Source organism: Thunnus albacares, chromosome 11, assembly GCF_914725855.1.
Source record: "Thunnus albacares chromosome 11, fThuAlb1.1, whole genome shotgun sequence".
NCBI lineage: Eukaryota > Metazoa > Chordata > Actinopteri > Scombriformes > Scombridae > Thunnus > Thunnus albacares.
The window spans coordinates 23,525,634-23,547,708 of NC_058116.1; the positions used below are offsets into that span (position 1 = coordinate 23,525,634).

General features: G+C 40.0%; 1 protein-coding gene across 6 annotated transcripts in view; it reads left to right on the forward strand.

The window, feature by feature from the left end:
• pard3bb (par-3 family cell polarity regulator beta b) overlaps positions 1-22,075 on the forward strand; it is a 228,620-nt gene that overhangs the window by 181,377 nt on the left and 25,168 nt on the right. The window contains exon 24 of one of the 6 annotated variants that reach the window (XM_044365210.1): positions 1,577-3,085. The exons of the other annotated variants lie outside the window; for them this stretch is intronic. Within the exon in view, the coding sequence (XP_044221145.1) occupies positions 1,577-1,582 (6 nt within the window). The 3' untranslated portion in view covers positions 1,583-3,085. Of the gene's footprint in view, positions 1-1,576; positions 3,086-22,075 lie in introns of those variants that run through there. 6 annotated transcript variants of the gene reach the window in all.

Here is a 22,075-nt window from a genome sequence, read left to right on the forward strand (position 1 = left end):
GATCAGTGCCGACTCAGTGGACCCAGACACATGGCTGCGTCTACTGGGACTATCATAGACACACGCAGACACACACACACACACACACACACACACACACACACACAGCTATGATATACATCCTCTCACTGTCTCAGTCAATAATAGAGATACACTCATGGTCAGACATTTATTGTTCCTCTGTCTCTCCTACGGTCTTTTTCTGTCTCTTTTCAGTCCCCATGGACCACTGCGCCACTTAGCCAAACTCTCACTCTCTCACACACACACACACACACACACACACACACACACACACACACACTGAGTCATGAGGTAATCTTCAGCAAGGTTCGGTAGTTATGACTGACTGGAGCAATTAACGACTGACTTATCGTCCGAGATTTGGAGCCATTAACAGTTAAATCATTCACACTGACTGACCCAGATCGAGCGTGTGGGTGTATGCATTAATGTGGTGTGTGTTTGAGGAATACTCAAAAAACCTGCAATGGTAGCTTCCAGAAAAGTATGATTATATATGTGTGTGTGTGTGTATGCATGTGTGCAGTGAGGAGTTAACTGCAAGCTCATATGAAAGCAACTAGAGCCACTGCTGCAGAGCATCAAGCCAAACGCATAACTATTTTGAGTCAGACCGGTCCAAGCCAAGCCACACAGCCTCCATTTGATTTGGCTGGAGAACAGTAGAAGAAAACCTGGTGTTGATAGAGATCCCCTTACGCACATACACACACATTGTCTAAGCAAATAAAAATGCGTAAAGCAACACAAAACTGAGCACACTTCTGCCCTGTGGGCGTAGTGTAGCAGTACCAACGCAGAGAGCTCTGGAAAAAAAAAAAAGTTAAATCAGGCTCAACTTCTGCTGCAACGTAATGTGGAGTCATACAGCAAGGTGTTGCATCGGCCAATCACATACATGCAAGCACATATTCCTGGTGGATTTCTTTGTAATTAGAGCATAATATTCCCACAATTTACCTTTCAATCGTTGCAACAAAACATGACATTGTTTCCACCGTGGTAACTGTTTTTGGTCTGGATCACCACTAACTGCACTGATGGAACTTCACTGGTCCTTTACACATATTTATCTGAGAAAATCTGACAGTCTACCATGACGTTTTTCAACACTATAGTATTGAAAATCTGTATGCAGAATTCTGCTCCTTTTTATGATTAGAAATCAGTGTTTATCCGGTAAGTCTGAAGAAGTTGTGACTTGCAGAATGAACCTTTTTCTTCTTACGAACAGATAGAAAGGCATAGTTCTTTCATTATGTGTAACTTTATTATTTTCTGTTTTCATTCTATCAAAGTGCAAATATGAAATCCACTGTGTTGACTTTAAATAAACCTAATCAAACACAGTTGTAGACAACAGTCGTGACCTTTATTTTATTTTAAATTAGAAAAGATGAAGGGAAATAGCTAAAAATAATAAAATAAATAATAGATTTTTTTTAAAAAGTCTGTGAAATATGTGTCCAACCATGACCAACTCTAAATTCAACACCTACTGCCTCCCCTTTGTACAAGGTACTAATCATTTCCCCTAATTATGTGCCCTCAGGATTAAATTGGGGACCTACTGCTGGATCCACAAGGAAGCAAGTCATTTGAGAAGAAAGAAGGGAGATAGAAAGAAAGAAAGAAAGACAAGATGGAATTTAATGTGAGGAAGAACAGAGGGAAAATTCAGAAAAGCACACAGGAGTAAAGTCAACAAATGAGCAAACCGCTGAACGTCAGAGATGAACATAACAGTTAAAAAGAAAGAGGTGGTGATGTAGATAAAAATCAAGAAAGAAACATAGCAATGAAAGGAGGGGTTGAAACAGAAAGCATGAGTGAAGCAGATGGATGGAGGGAGAGAGAGAGAGAGAAAAAAGACTGAAAAGGGAGAGTTATGCATTGTGTCATTATGGAGGAATGTTAATATGATTAGTGAATGACTCTGACCTCGCTGTCTGGGACTGGTGCCTGGCTGGTCTGATGACTGCTAAACGTCTGTTGGACACACACACAAACACACACACACACACTCACACATACATACACACAAAATAGAATGAAAGGATGAAAACATACATCCACCCCATGCCGAGACACGCACACACAATGCATGCAAGTATGAACGCATGATCTCACTTTAACAGAGACGTATGGAAGCATGTCTGAATGCTCATATTTTCTATTACATACACAGACCTCCCTCACTGGCATATGTGATTTGTGTCTTCTGTCTGCCAGAAGGTCAGAATGAATCAACATGTCATGACTTATTATCTGTTTTTAACATGCATGATTCCCTACAGTCTGGACTCATAAAGTTAAGGTCAAGATCCAGAACTCTTAATGGATCTGTGGTCATCGGGTCCCCTCATGACTACTTCAGTAAGATGTTTGTGCCTGGGTCCCAGGATGACAGACATAATTTATCATGCAGGTCCTCACAAATAAAACTGGAAGAAGTCTTTATTCCATGATTTAATTCTCTGTATATCAACCTTTATAAAAGTTTACTGTGGTTGATTTCAGTTGTTGCACATTACAAGAAGAAGAGTAAACCTTTTGCTTAATGTCTCCTTTACAATGCCTCTCTTGTAATATTGATGATTCATTTTCAAATAGTCAAAACGAAAGTTAATATGTTTTGTCAAACAAAGAGTTAGCTGTTGGTGCCTAGCCAAGTTTAGGCTTCATTTCCAGTAGCTGCTCTTCAATAAAGGCCTTCCTGTGTTTTGTTGTCGGAAAGCTCTAAGTGTAAAACAACAGCAGAAATGTTGTGTTTGCCGTAACAGCACAGCTTGACTCACTTCATTATGGCTCTGACAACACGGCAAGGTTGCTACGTGTTACATCGATACAAACAGAAATGTAAACTCAGCTGCAGAGACTATGACTAAGTATTAAAAAGTAACACAAGGTGAACATGACAAGCCTTCTATTAAAACCCCTTCTGCTCAAGCCACCTGCATTACCATGTATGTCGATTTCAATCAGTTTACCAGGACGATACAGCTCAGTTTGAGGGTGGAGGCTTCAATTTATGACCATAGTATCTCAGCACAGTTACAACATGATGTGAGGATGCAGTACAAAGGTGTATGATTGCAGCACAGCATGTCATTGCACAGTTAAAATGTGTGACATTCAGCCTGTAGGAAAAAAAAAGTACGAGTGTATTGAGGTGATTTAGAAAAGTCTTAATATAAGTACAAAGACAATAATTGATTTTCCACAAGAAATTAGAGTTTCAGGGTGGAATGTTTCCTCACAGCGAGAGGGATATGTGCTTGCATATTTTTCTTCTTGGTGTTCCGGTTTCCTCCCATAGTCCAAAGTATTGGTATAAAGATTAACTGATATGTATTGGACAACCAATACAAGAGTCAGAGATTTGGCTACATTGATAAACCACCACAGATCCAACCCAAATGAGGCGCAAAATTTGGATAAAAACGATTCAGCTGTCAACAAACGATCATCCCAAAGTCCCCTGTCTATCTCTCTCTGCACTGTGACTGTAGTCTCTGTGAGTGTGTATGAGTGCAACCCACTCCTCTCCTGCTGCCGTGATATTGACCCAATCACACCCCAAATTCACAGACTGAAAGAAATGCGGATACCACCGTGTTTACCACTGCCTGTCGTTTACATTTGCATTCTTCAAAAAGTGCACCGGTATCATAAAATATGTTGGGAGAAACAGAAAAGTTACAGACAGGAACTTTAACACTAGCGTTAGCAGCTAATGTTACTTCCAACTGACCCCTAGCTCGTCCCGGTTGAAAGTAAAACTTAATTAGCATTTTAGTGAAAAAATGGCTCAGATAAAACAATATCTAGTGTATCACTGCCCATGTTTACTACTGTTAGTGTGGCTAAAAACATTCAAACTTCTCTTTTTCTTTTTTATTCGTTTTATTCACATTTATTATTAAAAAGATGGCATGTACAGTACATTTTTAATGAGCGGACACACACAATGGCAATTGCTTCTGGAATTTCAAGCCCTGCATGCATTTTTATCTGGTTCTTAGGGATATTCAGCAAAGGGCCATATCAATATCACATGCAGAAATAGAAATTATCCTTTAATCTAGCGTGAAAGCCTCTTTTGTTGCAGTGCTGTTGGCAAAAACTGTTGGAATAATAGATTTTATTATGTAGAGGTCACATTCCTGGAAAACCTTTCCGTGGTTGCGGCCAATGATGTGTGTGTTTATCTGTGAGTGAGTGAGTGTGTGTGTGTTTTGCCTTCAGGTATTGCTCATGGGTATTGATGTCATTACATTTTATCAAATCTAGATGTCTATTTAGCCCTCATGACTTCTATTCAGGCTTTGAGAAAGATGCCAACAGGCAAATATACACATAGACACACACACACAAAGTCTTGTCCAGGTATGTGTGTAAAGAGCGATAGGTTTTGGTCCAATGGAGAGTGTTATCAGCACTGGCCACTGCACTGTGGACAGGACAGATAGCCAACTGCTGTGTGTGTCTGTGTGTGTGTGTGAGTATGTGTTTGTTCATGTGTGTGCACATGTTTTTCTAGATTGTTGGTTCAGCTGTGTTGTCGGGGATATACACACCTGTAAGTGTCAAATATGTGTACCTGTGTATGTGGGAGCGCACACTATATACACACTTAAGAGCAAGCGAGGATATACGGCGTGCGCGCGTATGTGTATTTGGAGATTGTCAGCGATTCTTAAAGCGGCATGCAGCTCTTGAGCTTCTGGGAGAGAAAATATCTGACGTTGAAATATGGTGAGTCATCTGGTAGATAAGAAATACTGAGGGATGGAGAGAAGGAGAGGGGAAAAAGAGAGAGAGAGGGAGAGGTTGAGAGAGATACTGTAGTAAGAGTCAGTGAGTTTCACAATAAGCAGGTCTGAGAAGATGAGATGTCAAAAGAGGCTGAGTGAGGGGAGGGAGGGGGGGGGGGGAGAGATGGAGAGTCACACAGAGAAACTGAAAAAAGAGTGTGTTGAAAAGCCAGCCGGGGAGAGGAAGATGTTGAGGAACATCAGCAACACAAACACGCCTTTTTAACTTCTTGTTAAACCCTTCTTCTAACTGTATATTTTAACATACATTTGTAGTGTTAGGTTCTGGTCAATATCAGGAATTCTTCTCAGCATGAGAAAGTTACTAAATAAAATAAAAGTTGTTTGTCTGTATGTGTTAGCCCTGTGGCACTACAAACAGGTAATGAAAACGGATGGATGATTAAAATGGAAAATAATGCCTTGGAATAATGTGGAGGTCACAGCATGCAGGTAGGAAAACATGGTCGTGTGTTTATCTTTGTGTGTGCCATGTGTATGTAGAGGTGTGTTCGTGTGTTTCCTTTTATTTATAGATCTTCGGTCTTCTTGATGTTGATTTATGGAATCTGGATTTAGCACACATGACTTCTGTTCTAGCTTTGAGAAGGAAGCCAACAGGCAAACATACATACACACACACACACAGCTTTGTCTAGGTATGTGTGTATACTGTGTGTATGACTTGTCTTATGTAGATTTATCACTTTGCATGGATGCTGTATGTTTGTATAATATACATTTTGCACAGAGATTCATATATGAAAGTATGAATACAAACATACCACGTATACATGTTCTCTAAGTTTTTCTGTTTACTTTATTAATTCATATTATTACACATTTCTCTATATATTTGTTTTATTTATCACTTTTCTCTCAAATGCTTCGTCAGCGCAGACAAACTTTCATGTCATGCTAATAAAGCAAACCTAAATTGCGAATGAGAGAGATGTCTGGAGAGAAAGTCTTATCTTTAAAGAGGGGGGGAGTATTTGTCAGGGAAAGTTGTACTGTAATAGAGAGGAAATTCAAGTCACACGCTGAGATATTGAGAAGAGGGGGAGCTTATGTAACTATGGCATTTCAATACAGCTGTCCAAAATGCTGACTGAAAGAAAGTCAGTTTCACTTAATGTTTTTTTTTCTGATAAAAAGTAGACATATTGCCAAAATGCTTAGAGAATTTTCACTCCAAATCAGTGTAACTAGTGAGGCAGAGAAAACATTTCAAGTTCCACCCTGCCCTGCATTTTGTGTTTTTTTGGGGTTTTTTTCTCCAGACAGCTCACTGAAATGTTTTCCCCCAGCCCAGTAACATAGGCCTTTCAATTTAATACTCCCATTTTCACAGTTTGCCAACTTCACTTGTGAGTGTTCTTCATTAAATTAAGCTTAATGGACAGGAAAACAGTGGCCTGCCTTGGTGATTTTTATTCATTTTAAAGTAAAGCTGAGATTAAAAAAAGGAAAGTGATCAAGAAAATAAAGTAATTTGAGTCGGATCTGAACCTCTGCTGTTTTTAACACATCCATAATAACAATCACAACCACAAACTACTGCACATTAGAGCCTAGTTTTAATTTGACTAGAACTACAATGTGATGAAAAACACTCACTTAAGAGATTAAATGTGTTATTTGCCAGTTGTCAACTAAAAGCTTTTGCAGGAAACTTCCTGTGTTGAAAAGTCAAACATGGTAGCCTTAAAATCTAGTTCGTTTGCCGTTTGGTTTCCTTTTTATTTCTTTTACTAGCATTGGGATTCTCCTATTGGTCGCTTTGTAATGGAGAGATTTGTTTCCAACTGCTAACTCAAAACTAGCCAACCTCTTCAGTGAAGATGTCTCAATAGTGTTTGGGAATTCAGGCCAAGTCCCTCACACCCCCTCTCTTTCTCTCACACACACACACACACACACACACACACATGCACACTCTTCCTCCCCCCTTCTTCTCCCCCCTCTCTGTCCTCCCATCTGTGAGTTCAGATGAACAGAAGTCTCCCGGGGCTTTTCATTGGCCGCGCTCCACACTAAGAGGCGAGCTAATTGGCCAGCTGGGGCCCAGCCGGTTGTTGGAGACAGGGCATTGGCCGAGAGAAGGGTCAAGTGGCGTGTCATTGGTCAGATTGGCTGGTAACCTGGCAAAACTTCAGGTTTTCTCTCTTGAGAAAAGCCTGGTGAGAAAAAAAAAAAATCCGGGAAAGACTGTTGAGCATAATTTGGCAAAAGCTTTTCTGAAAAAAAAAAAAAAACGTTGGTTAATTTGCAACATTTTAGAGACATTAATGTGTGTATTTGTGGGTGTTGCAAGTCCTTGGAGTCCTTGTATGAATTTGCAAATAAACGTTCAATCATTAGGTCCCAAATTGTCGGAGGCACTGCGTCACCTTCAGCTTTAGCAGTTTATCAATCCAAACTGGAAGGAAATCACAGCCAACTGTAAGCATGAGCGCATGTGTTTGCTTGTGTGACTCATTTGTGTTGTATGTGTTTTGTTTTTGTGTGCATTTGTGTATCTTATCTGTTGATTTTATAATTAGTTCAAACTAGTAGTAGTTGATGTTGATGGTATGATCTCACTATGTATTTTCTCTCTCCAACCTTAACTTTTTCCCTGGCTTCTTTCCTTTGGGACTTTTCCTATCCTTCTATCTCCCAGAGCAAAATCTACAGTGGAGTCTTCTAACCTAAATGACCAACGAACTGCCCGTATCTAACATAATATGAACTGGCACGTTTACTGAGTACAGCATCATTTGTCAGTGCCTTCCAAAGCTATTACGAATGAGCATTACATTTATCATCCATATAACCATTTTTCCGATCAGCCACCTCTATGGTTATGTTTTGGTCAAGTTTAGGGAACTACTTGGCTGAGGTCAGGGAAAGATCATGGTCATGAAAAACAATTCCTCTCTGATCTCCTACCAACCAATTTCTGTGGTAGCAGATGGGATGCTAAAAGTGGTCTCCTTTGTCAAAGCTATGAGGTTTTCTGGCGCTATAAAAACATTAAGTCACTCCCACCTTTGCTTACAGAGACAACAATCTTTACTCACACAGGAGGTCCTTGTCAGGAAAGTGTAAACAGAGAAGGTGATTTTAAGAGTTTGAACAATCGATCAGTGCTGTAGTTTTTCTGGTGAAGGCAGTCTCCTCAGTCGAAGAGACACAATCTTTCTCTCTCTCACACTGCAGGTTAATATCTATCCACCTCCACCTTTTTAAGTAGCAGAGTGAGCTAATCCTGAGGAAATGAGAGGTGGAGGTTAGTCACCAAGGATTAGTCTGGTCCCAGGACATCAAACGTTCCTTCCCCACCCAGGAGATAATCATAGCCAGGTTAGCCAGGAAATTAAGTGACTGCCTTTTGGAGGGTTTCTAATCCCCGTCTTGCTCTCTTCTTACATTTCTCTTTCTTTCCCACCCGTCCCGCTTTCTCTAATTCTGTTCTCCTCCTCTGCCCATCCCCCCCTTCCACCCCACCTGGACCAGAGCTAAGTCTACGTCCTGCAACAGACTGCTTGTGTCTGCAAGAAAACTTCCATCTCTATTTCTAGGAGCGTATTTGATAGATGACACTATTCTCCTTTGTACTGAAGGTAATATCTGATCCTTCAGCCAAGTCAGAGTTTTCAGACAAATTGAAAATTTAGTCATCTTTCTTGTCTTTTGGTCAGGTATAACATGCAGTCATGTTCCTGGTTAATATGCTCATCAACACACCAACCATTTCAGTTACATCGTGACATACGTAAAGCGAGCAGTTTTTAGCTACAATTCTAGAGAGAGTTGAATTTTTAGAAAGAGGTTTCTCAGGGGTCATACAATGTGGGTCAGAAAGGACTTATGCTTTAAAGACTTTATAGTTGTGTGTGTATTTGTGTGCATTTCTTTCCATGTAAGACCCCCAGAAAGAACAACTCCCCGCGGGCTTTATGTGTTTGTGTGTCTGTACATGTGTACATATCTGTTCATGGATTCAGGTCCATATACCGAACAAAAGCTCAGCGTAGCAAGTGGATTTCTGCCTCTTTCCAAAGCTTGTCATCCAGCACAAAAGCAAATGTTGCCTCCATTCTCCACACTTCTTTGTCCATTTTCGCTCAGGGTGCCTCATCCTTTCACATGTGCACAGTCATACACATCATACACACACACACTTTGCACAAATAGTCAGAAATACACTTATTATTATTATTTCATTTTCAACTCATTTGTCTCTACATTTCATACAAAATTGAGGAATATTCACCCACTTGTAATAATCAAAGAACTTAAGATGTACATCCAATCTAATGAAATCCCTGTTTACACATTATGGATGTAAAAAGACATGCCAGACTCAGTTGTTGTGTAATAATCAGCCCCTTTCAGACCTCTTTACGTAAATGTGATGGCAATTTTGTCTGAATATGGGATGGAGTCAGTTTTATGTAAAAGTCACGATGGAAATCTTACCAAGTCAGAACTTGTAACTTTCAAAATGGCCCAAGTCTGAATCGAATGCCAGGAAATGAATGTTAAGGCAGCAGAACAAACTAAAACATGTGCAAAGAGAGATAAAATACATAATCTGTAGTAATCACCTAATAAAAACAGTTAAATAAAATATGAACCACTGTAAATGAACAGCTTATACTTTGCTAGGGAGATTCTATGTCAACAGTTGAGTCTATAAATATCACATTTTTACCCTCATGTTGTGACCAGTGCAAAAGAGGTTAAAAAACCCTCAGACAACCACAATAATTATTACCAGCTGTCGCCCTCGATATATTTTCAGCTTCCATCCATGCCAACTGCATGGATCAATAGGACAGGCGCCATATATCTCTCGGGCACCTAAATGTTCTGTCATGTCTGAATAAAACTGTGAGGAACATTTACATAAAAGTGGCATGACTGAGTGACATCACATTAACAGTTTGTTGAAGCCACATATCCCATGTCTGAAAATGGCTTTAGAGTGATTTAGAGTGTTTCCAACGCAGATTAAGCCTTTATACGCACATCCACACGCACCGGTGAGAGGACGTCAGGTTCATCGCCCCGCCGTTACCTAAACTGACATTTTAGAGCAGAGGGAATGTAAGGATGACAGGAGAAACCAGACAAGAAAAACAGAGGAGGAGATGAGGAGGGAAGAGAGTAATGTAAAAATAGACCGGACAAGATATAAAACATGTTGAAACGAGAACAGTATGACAAAGGAGACAATAGAAGAGGAGAGGTCAAGACTTTCATGAGATTAGAAAGGATAAAAAAATATAGGAAAAAAAATCCAGACACCCTGGCTATCATTCCCGCCCGACTGGAGCCAATCATCTGAAAAAGGAAGAGACAGAGACCGAAAGAGAAAGTGTCGCTTTCATCCTATTACAGCTCCATCTAACCTGTCACTGTAGCCACCTGCTCCCTCTGTCACACACACACACACACACACACACACACACACTCAGATGCCAAAACGTATATTTTCAGTCTCGTATTTAGATTCTGGACATATTCATGCACATGCATACTTTCCCTCTCTCTCTCACACACACACACACACACTCACACACACACAAAGCAGAAAGGTGGCTGTGCTGCTCTTATGTGCTTATGCTCTTATGCTAAGTCCTGCTCCTGAGATATCATAGAGAAATAAATAAATAATACGAGAATCCACAAATAAAAACCCAGCAGAGATTTTCCTACCTAAGGCGCCGGCATTATGAAAAAAAAAAAAAAAAAAAAAACGGCAGAGGAGGTAAAAAATTTACCCTGCTCTCATCTTTGCTGTCTCTGTCCTCTCTCTCCCATCATCTCTCCGTCTCCGTCAGGTAAATTGTCTCCCCTTTAACCTCTACCTCTTTTCACTCTACCGTACTTCTCTCTCTCTCTCTCCTCCACTTGCTCAGTCTTTCCTTGGAATTCACCTTTCTTTGTTCCCCTTAATCCTCAAAGGGGAACTTTTTTAAAGTCGGGAAGTTTGGGGTACAGAGACACAGATGAGGAGTCTGGGGGGGGGGGATGTAGAGGTAGAAGGATATATTATCTGCTTAGAGGAAACCAAATTATCTTCCTTCACTTTTACTGCTTCCCTCCCTCTGTCCCTCTATATATGCCATCACCCCTGACTCTCTTTCTCTCTGTCCTCTTATCAACTCCCCACCTTGCACTTTCAAGGACAAGCTTAACTGTTAAGAAAACTAAGGATTGGATAAACCTGTGTGTGTGTGTGTGTGTGTGTGTGTGTGTGTGTGTGTGTGTGTGTGTGTGAGAGAGAGAGAGAGAGAGAGAGAGAGAGAGAGAATTTAAACGTACATTATGTGTGATTTTGTGTGTTGGTCTTTTATTTTTTTCCTGCCTGTATAATGCGTCTATGTCACAGCATCTGCACACACTTTAATATTGTGTGTGTATGTATATGTGTGTGTGTGTGTGTGTGTGTGTGTGTGTGTGTGTGTGTGTGTGTGTGTGTGTGTGTTTCTCTAAAGGCTTTGTAGCAGAGACTAATCCTATCCTCTGTGCTATCGCCTTACCTTCCTTCTTACTATCATTTATTTATCCTCATCTCTCTGCCTCTTTCCCACCACACTCGCTGTTTCCCCTTCTCTCTCTCTCTCTCTCTCTCTCTCTCTCCAAAAATATATATATATATTTATATATAAATCAACATCATCAGTGTACTACTTTGTTGCACTTTAACTCCTACTACTTTCCCAGTGCTACACACACTTTGCAGAACATAGTTCAGTCTATGATATCTAAGCACAGGACTTGTATTTGCACACATCAGCAGTGGAATAACTTCACACTACCATTGAATTGTTCCATATGTTCTTAGAGTCATGATCATGATAATTTACCTGAAGCTTCTTACACCATAAGGGCTCTGGAGGAAAATGTAATAAATGTCAAAGAATGAAATGCCCCAATACAGAAAAGAGATGCACCAATATGATATTATAGGGCCAATGCCAATAAGGATAATTATAGACTAAGTTATTAAAATTCAAAACAAGATAATAATGATTACGATTGCTGATAATTTCATTATTACAAATGCAAAATGTGAAGATGACAATTCATATTAATTTGATTTACATGTTTTTTTCTAATACAGCACCAAGTTTTGCAGCATTCACCCCTACAATAAAGAATATATTTATTTATTGTAAACTTGTTTCTAACAACCAGTTTATCTTTTTAATATGTAGACTTATTAACATCAGGCTATATCTCCTTATCAACAAGACCCTTAGAATAACCTCTGATTAATGGTTGAAGCCCTCAGACTCCACCGTTTAGAAAGTCTGCAGGTCTTAACAGCTCCGTGGCATCATTCATCGTCTCCTCTGTCCTCCCTCTGCTGCTGCTGGTCAGACTCACTGCCGCAGGTACTTCTGGTTGAGAAGAGGAGCAGGCTGGTGTCAGCCTAAAGTCTACAAGAATTGAACTTATTTTAAGATACTTAGCTTATTAGACTCAATCGTTGCATACGGTGAATGTCCATTTTGAGCTCGTTCATAACCATGAGCTCTGTATGTCTACATATCTGCTGTGGATAAGAGGGAAGCGGGAGTTTACTGCTGGAAGTAGACGACATCGTATTTAAGTTTATGTTCTGCTTGTCCAACAGTTGTTTGATAAATTGCTCGCACATTTGGCGCTTGGCAGGTGTTAATTTTGTACCCTGTATGTATTCATATTAATTATGTTGTGATGACAAAAATCTGTTATTGCTGTCACACTGTAGGGACCTACTTTCCACTCGGCGACAAAAAAAAAGTGTGTGATTTTCATTTCCTGTTATCATAGAGACCTTTTAACCATGACTTTGATCTTCCACTGACCTAAACCAACTTTTAACCAAACCTTAAAGCCCCCCCCTCACTGAAAATCTGAGTTTAAAGGGTCTATCTAATGAGCAGGATTTGTGACATCACAACTAGTTCAGAGCCAATCATGGTCCAGGTTCAACTTACACAACTGTGGAAACTTGCCTCCAGTCACTGAGAACGGACTTTAGGAGACATCTGATGTCAAAGCACTTCAACTTGTGAAATTAACAATATTTGCATATTGTTGGATTCTGTCATTTTTAGTGAGGGAGAAAGAGTAGATGTCATTTTGAGGATTTTAACAAGATAATTGGAATTTTTATGTGGAAAAACAATATCAGACACAAATTATCATTATATATAAAGTAGAGTGTTATCCGGAAGGGACACAAACAATGATGTCGTACTGATAGAGACATCAGATAAGAAAACGCTCACATGTCATTTTGGAAGGCGATAAAAAACAACCTATTTTGATGTTTAGCTTACAGGAGTTGTTGTGGTTTTTGGTTAAGAGTTAGTGTTAGGTTACAGTTGGGTTAGAAAGGGTTTGACTCGTTATCATTAAAGTCTTTCCAAGGATCATCAAGTCTCCGAGGAATTAATGTACATTAAGTCAATGCATCAGTTCTCCTCGGTGACAAAAATAAGTTAGTATGTACGTGTGCATGTGTGCGCGTGTGTGTGTGTTTGTCAGGATGCCACCCACTTGATAACTTTTAAATGCCATTTTAAATAAAGAGGGATGAATTTGATTGATAGGTCTACATCCTGATATGCATACAAACACACACACACACACACACAAACCTAATATGAAGTCGCTTGCACTCCCTCACAAACCTACACCAAATAAACAGGATATGCTTTGCATTAGGTAGTATTAATCACTGTATTCATGGGAGACGCTCTAAGCTGCGTGCTTTGGGGAAAATTGACCTTCTGTAGTCTTAATTGTACCAGAGGCTCAACAGCGCTGTGACATTTAACTGTGCTCCAGTCTTAATTCTTAGCCCTTTATTCTAGTGCTTTGCTGACATTTCAGTGAGAAGAGGTTTGTGAATAAAGATGCTTGGTGCTCCTTTGGTGTTGTAAACAAATAAGCAAATTTGCCCATGGTTATTTATTCAGTTCCTATCTTTCTCTGCCTCTCTTACAGTTTTGTTGTCTATCAACCACACTCTTTTGGGCTGCCACTCCCCGTGTCTCTCTGAGTGAGATTTTACAGCCCCAATAGCACAAAGTGACCATAATGGTATATGTCTGCAGAGGCTTCACGGGGTTGTTGATAATAGCAATGACTCAGCGATTACTTTGCCAGGTGCTGAGATTTCTAGTTTTGTAACTTCGCTGTTTTTGTAAACACACACACAGGAACACCACCCACTTAGACCCCTTTTTTTTTTGGTTAAAAATGGATCACGTTGCTACAAGTAAGTGAACAACCGTCAGACTTTAAAGCTAAGAAAAGAAAACACAAAGCATTGATGTTTTTGCTGAATTGTAAAGAGATTTCTTATCATTACACATTTCTGATTAGCTCTGAGCTAGCTTACTCATGTAGTTCATAGAAAAATTAATGACGACATTTGCAATTTCATGACAGTGCATTTGTCACTGATAAAATATAATCATCATATATTAGGATTAATATCCTCCCTTTATACAATAGATACTCATTTGTCTGACTCCAGTCCAGATTTGCAAATTTAATCCAGACAGGCAGCGAGATTTCTCTGCAGCACTTTTGAGTGACACATCGCTATCACGTCAGCTCATCTGTCTTCACTCAGCCCCTTCGCTAGTCGCCACAGTTAACAAGGTTGTTGTCTGATGTTAGAGCTCCGGTTGAAAAACTAATATGGCTTTGTCAAAACTAGCCAATACAAAAATGAAAGGTTGACAGTAGAACCGTGTATTTAAGGATGAGTGGACTGAGAAATACGTGTTCATTTTGCCACGAGAGAAGAACAAGACTATTGTGTGTATTTGTGGAAACAGCGGCTATACTGAAGAGTGATAAAGTAAAACACCACTATTAAACATGCCTCATCTAAACACAACCATCCCCAGAACAGGGTTAGTACAAAGTTGAAGTCATGACAAGCCTCCAACAGAATAATTGTTAAATCAATGACATTTTCAACAACACAGTGAAGTCCTCACAAATGAACACATACACCAGTGTCTCCGACTGGCCATCACACCTTTTGAAGGACATGGTTACACAACGAAGGTGCCACTTCTCCTATTAATACAGAAATACTATTCTGGAGATTTTTGTACTGAAATATCATTGTGTAATGCACCCTTGGTAGATATTTTTGAAGTGAGACTTGTATTTGAGTACCCCTGCTTTGTACTGTATATTCATTTTATATCACAGAGCTGAAAAGGCTGGTTAATTGTAAAAAGTCATGTGGAGTTATGTGCTTTTGAAAAACAACAAGAATGACCAATATTTATTTAAACAAACCTACAAATCCTATGAAGGCAGCAGCCTATGTTTCTGATCCATATGTTACTCTTAAATGGAGAGATGAGCAGGACATACTGTGGTTGACTTTGGGAGAGTGACTGTCTCCTGTGTGGTCAACACAGTCTCATTAGCAGAATGATGAACTATGGAAAGGCCTCATTTGAATAGCTATGTGTGTGTGTGTGTGTGTGTGTGTGTGTGTGTGTGTGTGTGCAGAGCTGAACTTGCATTTAAATGTGAAGAAGCATGTGCTTGTGAGTGTGCTTGTCTGCTCTCTCTCCTTTAGTGCTACTTTGTTAAGAGGCTGTAGTAATTAGCCTGAGAAAATGGATGGCTTTTCACCAGCAGCTGCAATTACTACTTTCTCTAGAATGAATGGATGGATGGATGGATGGATGGATGGATGGATGGATGGATGGATGGATGGACAGAGGGATGTTATACAGTAGTAAATTAATGGATTTGTAGTTGTAGATAGAAAGACCGGGACGCTGCGAGGGAGGGCAGAGGGATGAATTAACGGAAGGAAGCATGCATGGATGGAGAGAAGTGGGGGGTTAGAAAGATGGAGTGTTTGGGGTAGAAGAGGATGAATGGGCTCGGTTTACATTTTCATCTCTTTTTTTTTTGAGAGAGAGAGACATGGGATGGTATCATAACTCATTGCATGTTGTCATGAACGACATACAGGTGATGAAGGTTATAAGCTAAATGTGATGTGAGTTTGGAAAGTAAATGGAGAATAAATTACACATTGACATCTGGACAGGTGTTAGATTTCTGTATCCGGAGCATAGCTCACTTCACACACACGCACACACACGCAGACATACTCACACGGCAACAAGATGTTTTTTCTTGGTCGCTAGATGACATATTACTAATATTATTTTTGATTAAGGTGCATTAATTAATCAAACATACGTAGCATGTGGGTGTGCGAGAATGTGATAAGGTGGCTGGTCGTGTGTGAATGGATTTCCTTTTTTAAATTGTGCATCCGTGTGTATCTAAATCTTTCTTTTTCCCCCTGTGAAATATTAAGAGCACGCCTGGACTGGAGTAATGACAAAGAAAGGCCCTTCAATATGAACAGGTGACAAAATTCACCTAAGTTGTATTGTAATTTTCTAAAAACCTGAAGCAGTTTTTACACACGTGTGGCATACTCAAGTGGAAGCTGGAAAGCTTTTCCAATAAAAAGAACAATTAGAAAAAATGAGGGCTTTTATTTAATACCGTCAACTGCATTTTGTTAAGTAATTCTTTCAACTTTTATTTCATTTCATAAGAACTTTATACAACAATGACACAAAGTTAAAATGTCCAAATACATGGTGTGAATGGGTGGTAATGGAAAAGAATAAAAAGGCTGTAGTACCTATTTGCACCATAGATCAATGGCCACGTGCAAATTTGAGGTCGACGCTGAGTACCAATTATGGAGTTGACACTAAATACTGAGTGCAACATAGCCTACAAATACTATGTCCTCTAGTCTTTTAGAAATAAAACAGAAGGTCACATAAAAAGGCACTGCTGGGGCAAAATCCAGCATTAGTTGGAAGAAGGTACAACATGTGGTTCGTATATACTATTTTGTTATTTATTCTGTACACACAGCATCAATTTTCTTCCTCATTAAAGGATTTTTTTCTTCATTAAAGGAGTTTTACCTACTCAAATTAAGGTCTAATGATAGAGGGTGTCGTATGCTATACAGATTGTAAAGTCCCTTGAGACAAATTGGGCTACATAAACAAAATTGCCTTGACCTATTTCAGAAAAATGCGAAAATATTAAAGAGATGGTTAACATCTCTGTGTTGTTCATGGCATCAACACAAGTAAAAGTTATTGATCTTTCCATCACACAGCTATTGATAAAAAGCAATAGCCAAGTTTTATGCAGTGGTATCAAAGAGTCTGACCAGCTCCTGATGATATTTTGGGTTTGACACCCAAAAACTAAAGAGATGAGCATTTTGGGCCATGTTTCACAGTATATTTTGTAGTGTCAGTGACATACTCCCAGCAGTTAATTACAGACGTGCTGTACTAAGACATATGTATAAAGTCTTCTTCCTCTGAACACAGGGGATTGATCTACTGTATTTTGATTAGCTTCATTGTGTATCTACAGGTTAGAGTGAAATGAGCTCTATTGGCAAGTTCAGCATGCCAAACTTGAGACATAAATTCATTTTAAAAGCAGAATTATATAATGTGTGAACTCACCAGAGACACCATTATAAAATGCACATCACTATTAGAACGGTTACTCGTTGTCTTTCGCTATATGCTTCTTCAGGTAGCTCTCCTCCAAACACACCCATCTAATACTTTCTCTGGCTACACACACTAACATGCACAGGCTTTAGGCATTAGGTATATCACAGGTATCGGGTACATACTTATACACACACACACACACACACACACACACACACACACACAGAAACCTCAGCTTCTTCAGAGCTGTGTTTTAATTGAGTCAGCCTTAAAGTGCTGGCTGAGCAGAACATTATGACTGATACGGATTAGAACCAGCCTTCCCTTATTCATCGATTTCTACACAGGAGGAAGACGGGGTGGTGGGGTTGTGGGGTGGGGGGGACACGCAATGGAGGGAGGACGGAAGGGATCAGAATCTTTTTCTATTGATTTCCGGAAGGAGAAAAGGACTCTGAGAGTGGGAGAAAGACAGATGGACAGAGAGTAAAATAAACATATGGAAGGAGGACAAAGGTAGGGGATTGTAAAAGATGGAGCCCTCCCCCTCTCTATTAGTCATACAGAGCACAAAAGAAGAACAGGTGGGGGTCCTGAAGGAAGGATAGCACCGAAAGGAAAAAGAAGTGACTGATAGAGATTATGCCATCCCTTTTTTTGTCATCATTGATTTTAGGAAGAGAGGGGGGTAGCGAAAGACAATAGAGGAAAGAATATAACAGAAAAATGGAAGTAAATGGGAAGGGAACAGGAAGATAAAGTTGTATGTTCGGGGATAAGTGATAGACGGATGGAAAAAAGCGAAAGGGAGGTGCCTTAAGACAACAGCATGAAAGATAGGAGACAAAAAAAATAGATCTTAAGTAAGATTTAGGGAGAGAGAGTGAACAGTACTCAGAATTTCACTTAAGCAAAGTAGGGAAAAAGATGAGGTGTGGACAAAAGAGAGGATGAGAAAGAGTCCAGCGGGGGGATGATGAAGAAGAAGTAGCGGAGGGAGATGATGAAGGGGTGATGAAGAAGAAGCACAAAAAAGGATTAGAGAGAGGGAGGAAGAAAGAAAAGAGATGCTTCACATTTGGGCTAAGTGTTCTCGTTGAGGCGGTACGCGTCTACCAAATACTCCACGTCGGTCTAAATCCCTTTGAAATCCTTGAAACAGCTTGAGTGAAAAGGAAGGGACATTTGAGCTATTATGTGTGTGTCTGTGTGTGTAAGATAGACCGATAGAGAAAAAACTGTAAGATGGAGGGTGTGTGTGTGTGTGTGTGTGTGTGTGTGTGTGTGTGTGTGTGTGTGTGTGTGTGTGTGTGTGTCATTGCTGAGAGTGATGGGGCAGTTGGTTTTGTGTGTAAATTGAAGGGTCTGTTGAAAGGAGAGAGATGAGCCCCTCTTACTGTGTGTGTGTGTGTGTGTGTGTGTGTGTGTGTGTGTGTGTGTGTGTGTGTGTCTGCTTGATTTCCACACTCCCCTCTCTGCCTCTCCTCTGCTCGCTATGCCATGAAATGGTTTTTCACTAGACCATTACCCCAACCAGTGCACTACGCTACCGCCACAGCCCTCTGTGAGTGAAAGTGTGTGTGTGTTTAAGTGTGTGTGTGTGTGTGTGTGTGTGCACTTGGAGAGAGAGAGAGAGAGAGAGAGAGAGAGGAGTGTGTATTTTGGTGTGTGCATAACCGAGGATATGCATGTGAATACAGTAGCTGCACTTGAAATAGAAAGATTGTGCATGTTCTCATTATGTGTGGGCAAGATGGATTGTGTGCATTTGTTGCTACGTGTGTGCGTGTAACCGTGTGTGTGTGTGAGAGAGAGAGAGAAAGAGGGTGTGTACAGTATGTCCCACGCAAGCTCAGCTGTCATAGTGTGTGTGTAACCGTGTGTGTGTGTGTGTGAGAGAGAGACAGAGAGAGAGAGAGAGAGGGCGTGTACAGTATGTCCCACGCAAGCTCAGCTGTCATAGTGTTTGCCCTGCACTGTACTCATGTCACTGTTGTGAATGCTGAGAGTCTACTAACATCTCTTTTTTTTTCTCTCTCTCTCTCTCTCTCTCATTCACACACACACACACACACTTTCACACACAGCCGCTGACATACAGGCAGCTATAGTTAAAGCTAGCGAGTCATTCAGCTCACAAACAAACCAGGGGATCTTCTAGCTCTGGCTGAGTTGTTTTTGGTGATTGTTAATCTTTTTTTAGCTGTCAGCATCTTTCAGTAGAACCATATGTATTTTCCTTCTCTCGACCAAAAAAGTTTTTCAAAGTATGCACTATACACACAAGCTACATTCAACCTGTCATTGTATTTCAATGCATTTTCATGTGTCACATGTTTTACACAAATTCATTATTTTGGTGTCCATTGCTGTCCAGTATTAGTGCTGTGAATCCCAGGCTTCCTGTCCAGTTCTCTCGTATTTATACCAAACTTCTATAAACATAATTGTATAAAAGCTTTGTCACAAAGGCACACTCAGAGAGGTATACACACACGTTATTATTTGCTTATTTATAGGGTGAAAGTGTTCTTCATGAATACGCTTATTTGCTGTTATTGAGTAACATTTATGCCTCAAACGCCCACAATACACAACACTGTGTTTGTGCATGTGTGTGTGTGATTAGTGGTCAGATAGAGATATTTGTTTACACTCTATACACTTCCTCACTTCATACACACACACACACACATGCACATTCATTACAAACTCATCTGTTTGTGTTTACTCAGCCTGTGGCACCACGCAGTAATCTGCTCTTGATCCATGTGTGTGGAAACACACAAAGACAAGCACCGAACCATATTCAGTACTCAGGTTCTGGTTCCAACGCCTTATTAAAGGACAAGGCTGGCAATTTTCTGTAATTTTCAACAAATCTCATTAAAAAAAATAAAACGTTCCTACATGATGATGAATACAGGTGCTTTAGTTTATTCATCTGACGTACACCTTCTGGATGCCGTAAATACTCACTAATGCATCAAATGTACACAGTCTGCATCTGAAAATAGTCCCCAAACAAGTGCACTCCTTGTGAAGCACCCCTTTTATTTTAAAAATGATTTTTAAAGATTCCTGTCTGGGGGTTTTGGCTAAGTGCCACTTACAGGGATGGGAAGTTATTGGGAGGCAACCTAAAGAATTGTTGTTTTTTGGTGTTTCCATGAGATTTCTTGACATGAAATTACAGAATAATCCCAATCTTATCCTTCAAGAACAATCTATCCTTTCACCTGACTTCCTCTTTCATTCATTTCCTCTTCTCACTTCTCCCTTTATGACTTCTTGCGTTCTTTTCACTAGGGCTGCAGCTAACGACTGTTTTCAAAATTGATTAATTTGCCGATTATTTACTCGATTTATCAATAAAAATGTCAGAAAAAAGAGAAAAATACCCGGCACAAATTCTTAAAGCTCAAGGTGACGTCTTCAGGTGTCTTGTTTTGTCCGATCAACAGTCCAAAATCCAAAGATATTCAGTTTACTGTCATGTTCGACACAGAAAAGCTTCAAACTCTTACATTTGAGAAGCTGCAACCACTTAACATTTGATTAAATGACTAAAAAGATGATCAAAATAGTTGCTGATTAATTTTCTGACAATCGCTTCAGCTCTACTCTTCACCCTTTACTCTTTTTTTTCTCCCGTCTGCCAGATGTTGCAGTCACTCCCCTTCTCATTTCTCACCCTTCTCGCTATCTCTCTCCTTCCCTCTTTTAACATCTCGTTCCAATCGTCCCCGTCTTCACCCCGTCCTCTCCCTTGTTTTTTATTTCACCTCTCATCCCTCCCCCCCCCCCCCCCCCCCATCTCTTCTCAACGGCTTCATAACATCCCTCCTCCTATCTTCCTCACCCACTCTCTCTAACTCATTTACTTCTCATTCGCTCCATCTCTCTCTTTCCTCCTTTTCTTCTCCATCTAATGCCTTTTTCATTCTTTCGCTCCACCTCTCTATTCCCTCCTAATATCCCACTGTCTCTCTACCTGAGATATTGAAGCTATAAAAACAGGTGTTCAAAAGAAAGTAGGACCAGAAAATGTGTTTTATATGCCTCCTGGCATCATTCCCTGGAATGCAGAAAGAAGAAAGGAGGCAGGGAGAGAAGAAAAAGCTGTGGTCTGTAATATCTAATTCTCAGCACCTTTTACGTTGACGACATTACCTTCAGTCAAGGAGAGAAGAAGCAGCTAGATTTTTTATAAAACCTTCAACCTTTTGTCTCCATCACTTGGGACTCAAACATACACTTCACCCTCTTTCTATTATATTCTTCTGGATATAATGGCACCCTTTTACCGTGTCTTCCACCATGTAGGAACATGGCGTACACCCTACTTTTACAGGACATAGTGGTTTCTAAATGTGCTAAATGTCTAGAAGATGACATACACTGATGTCCTGTCTGAGGTGCGACAGAGTACTTTAAGAAAAATGTCAATTTTATCAGATAGAAATATGTATTATCAACAAAATCACTATCGAGTGGCAAGGGAAGGAACTTCCTGTCGCTGGATATTATTTTTTATGTCAGAGTTCAGCACGTATGCATAGTCACAACACTAAATCACCTGCATCACTCTCTCACCCCGCAGTATATAAAAATGAGTCTCATTTGCAATATTCAGTGTGTCTTACAGAGAGAGCAGCTTGTGTGTACGTCTCTGTGTGTGTGTGT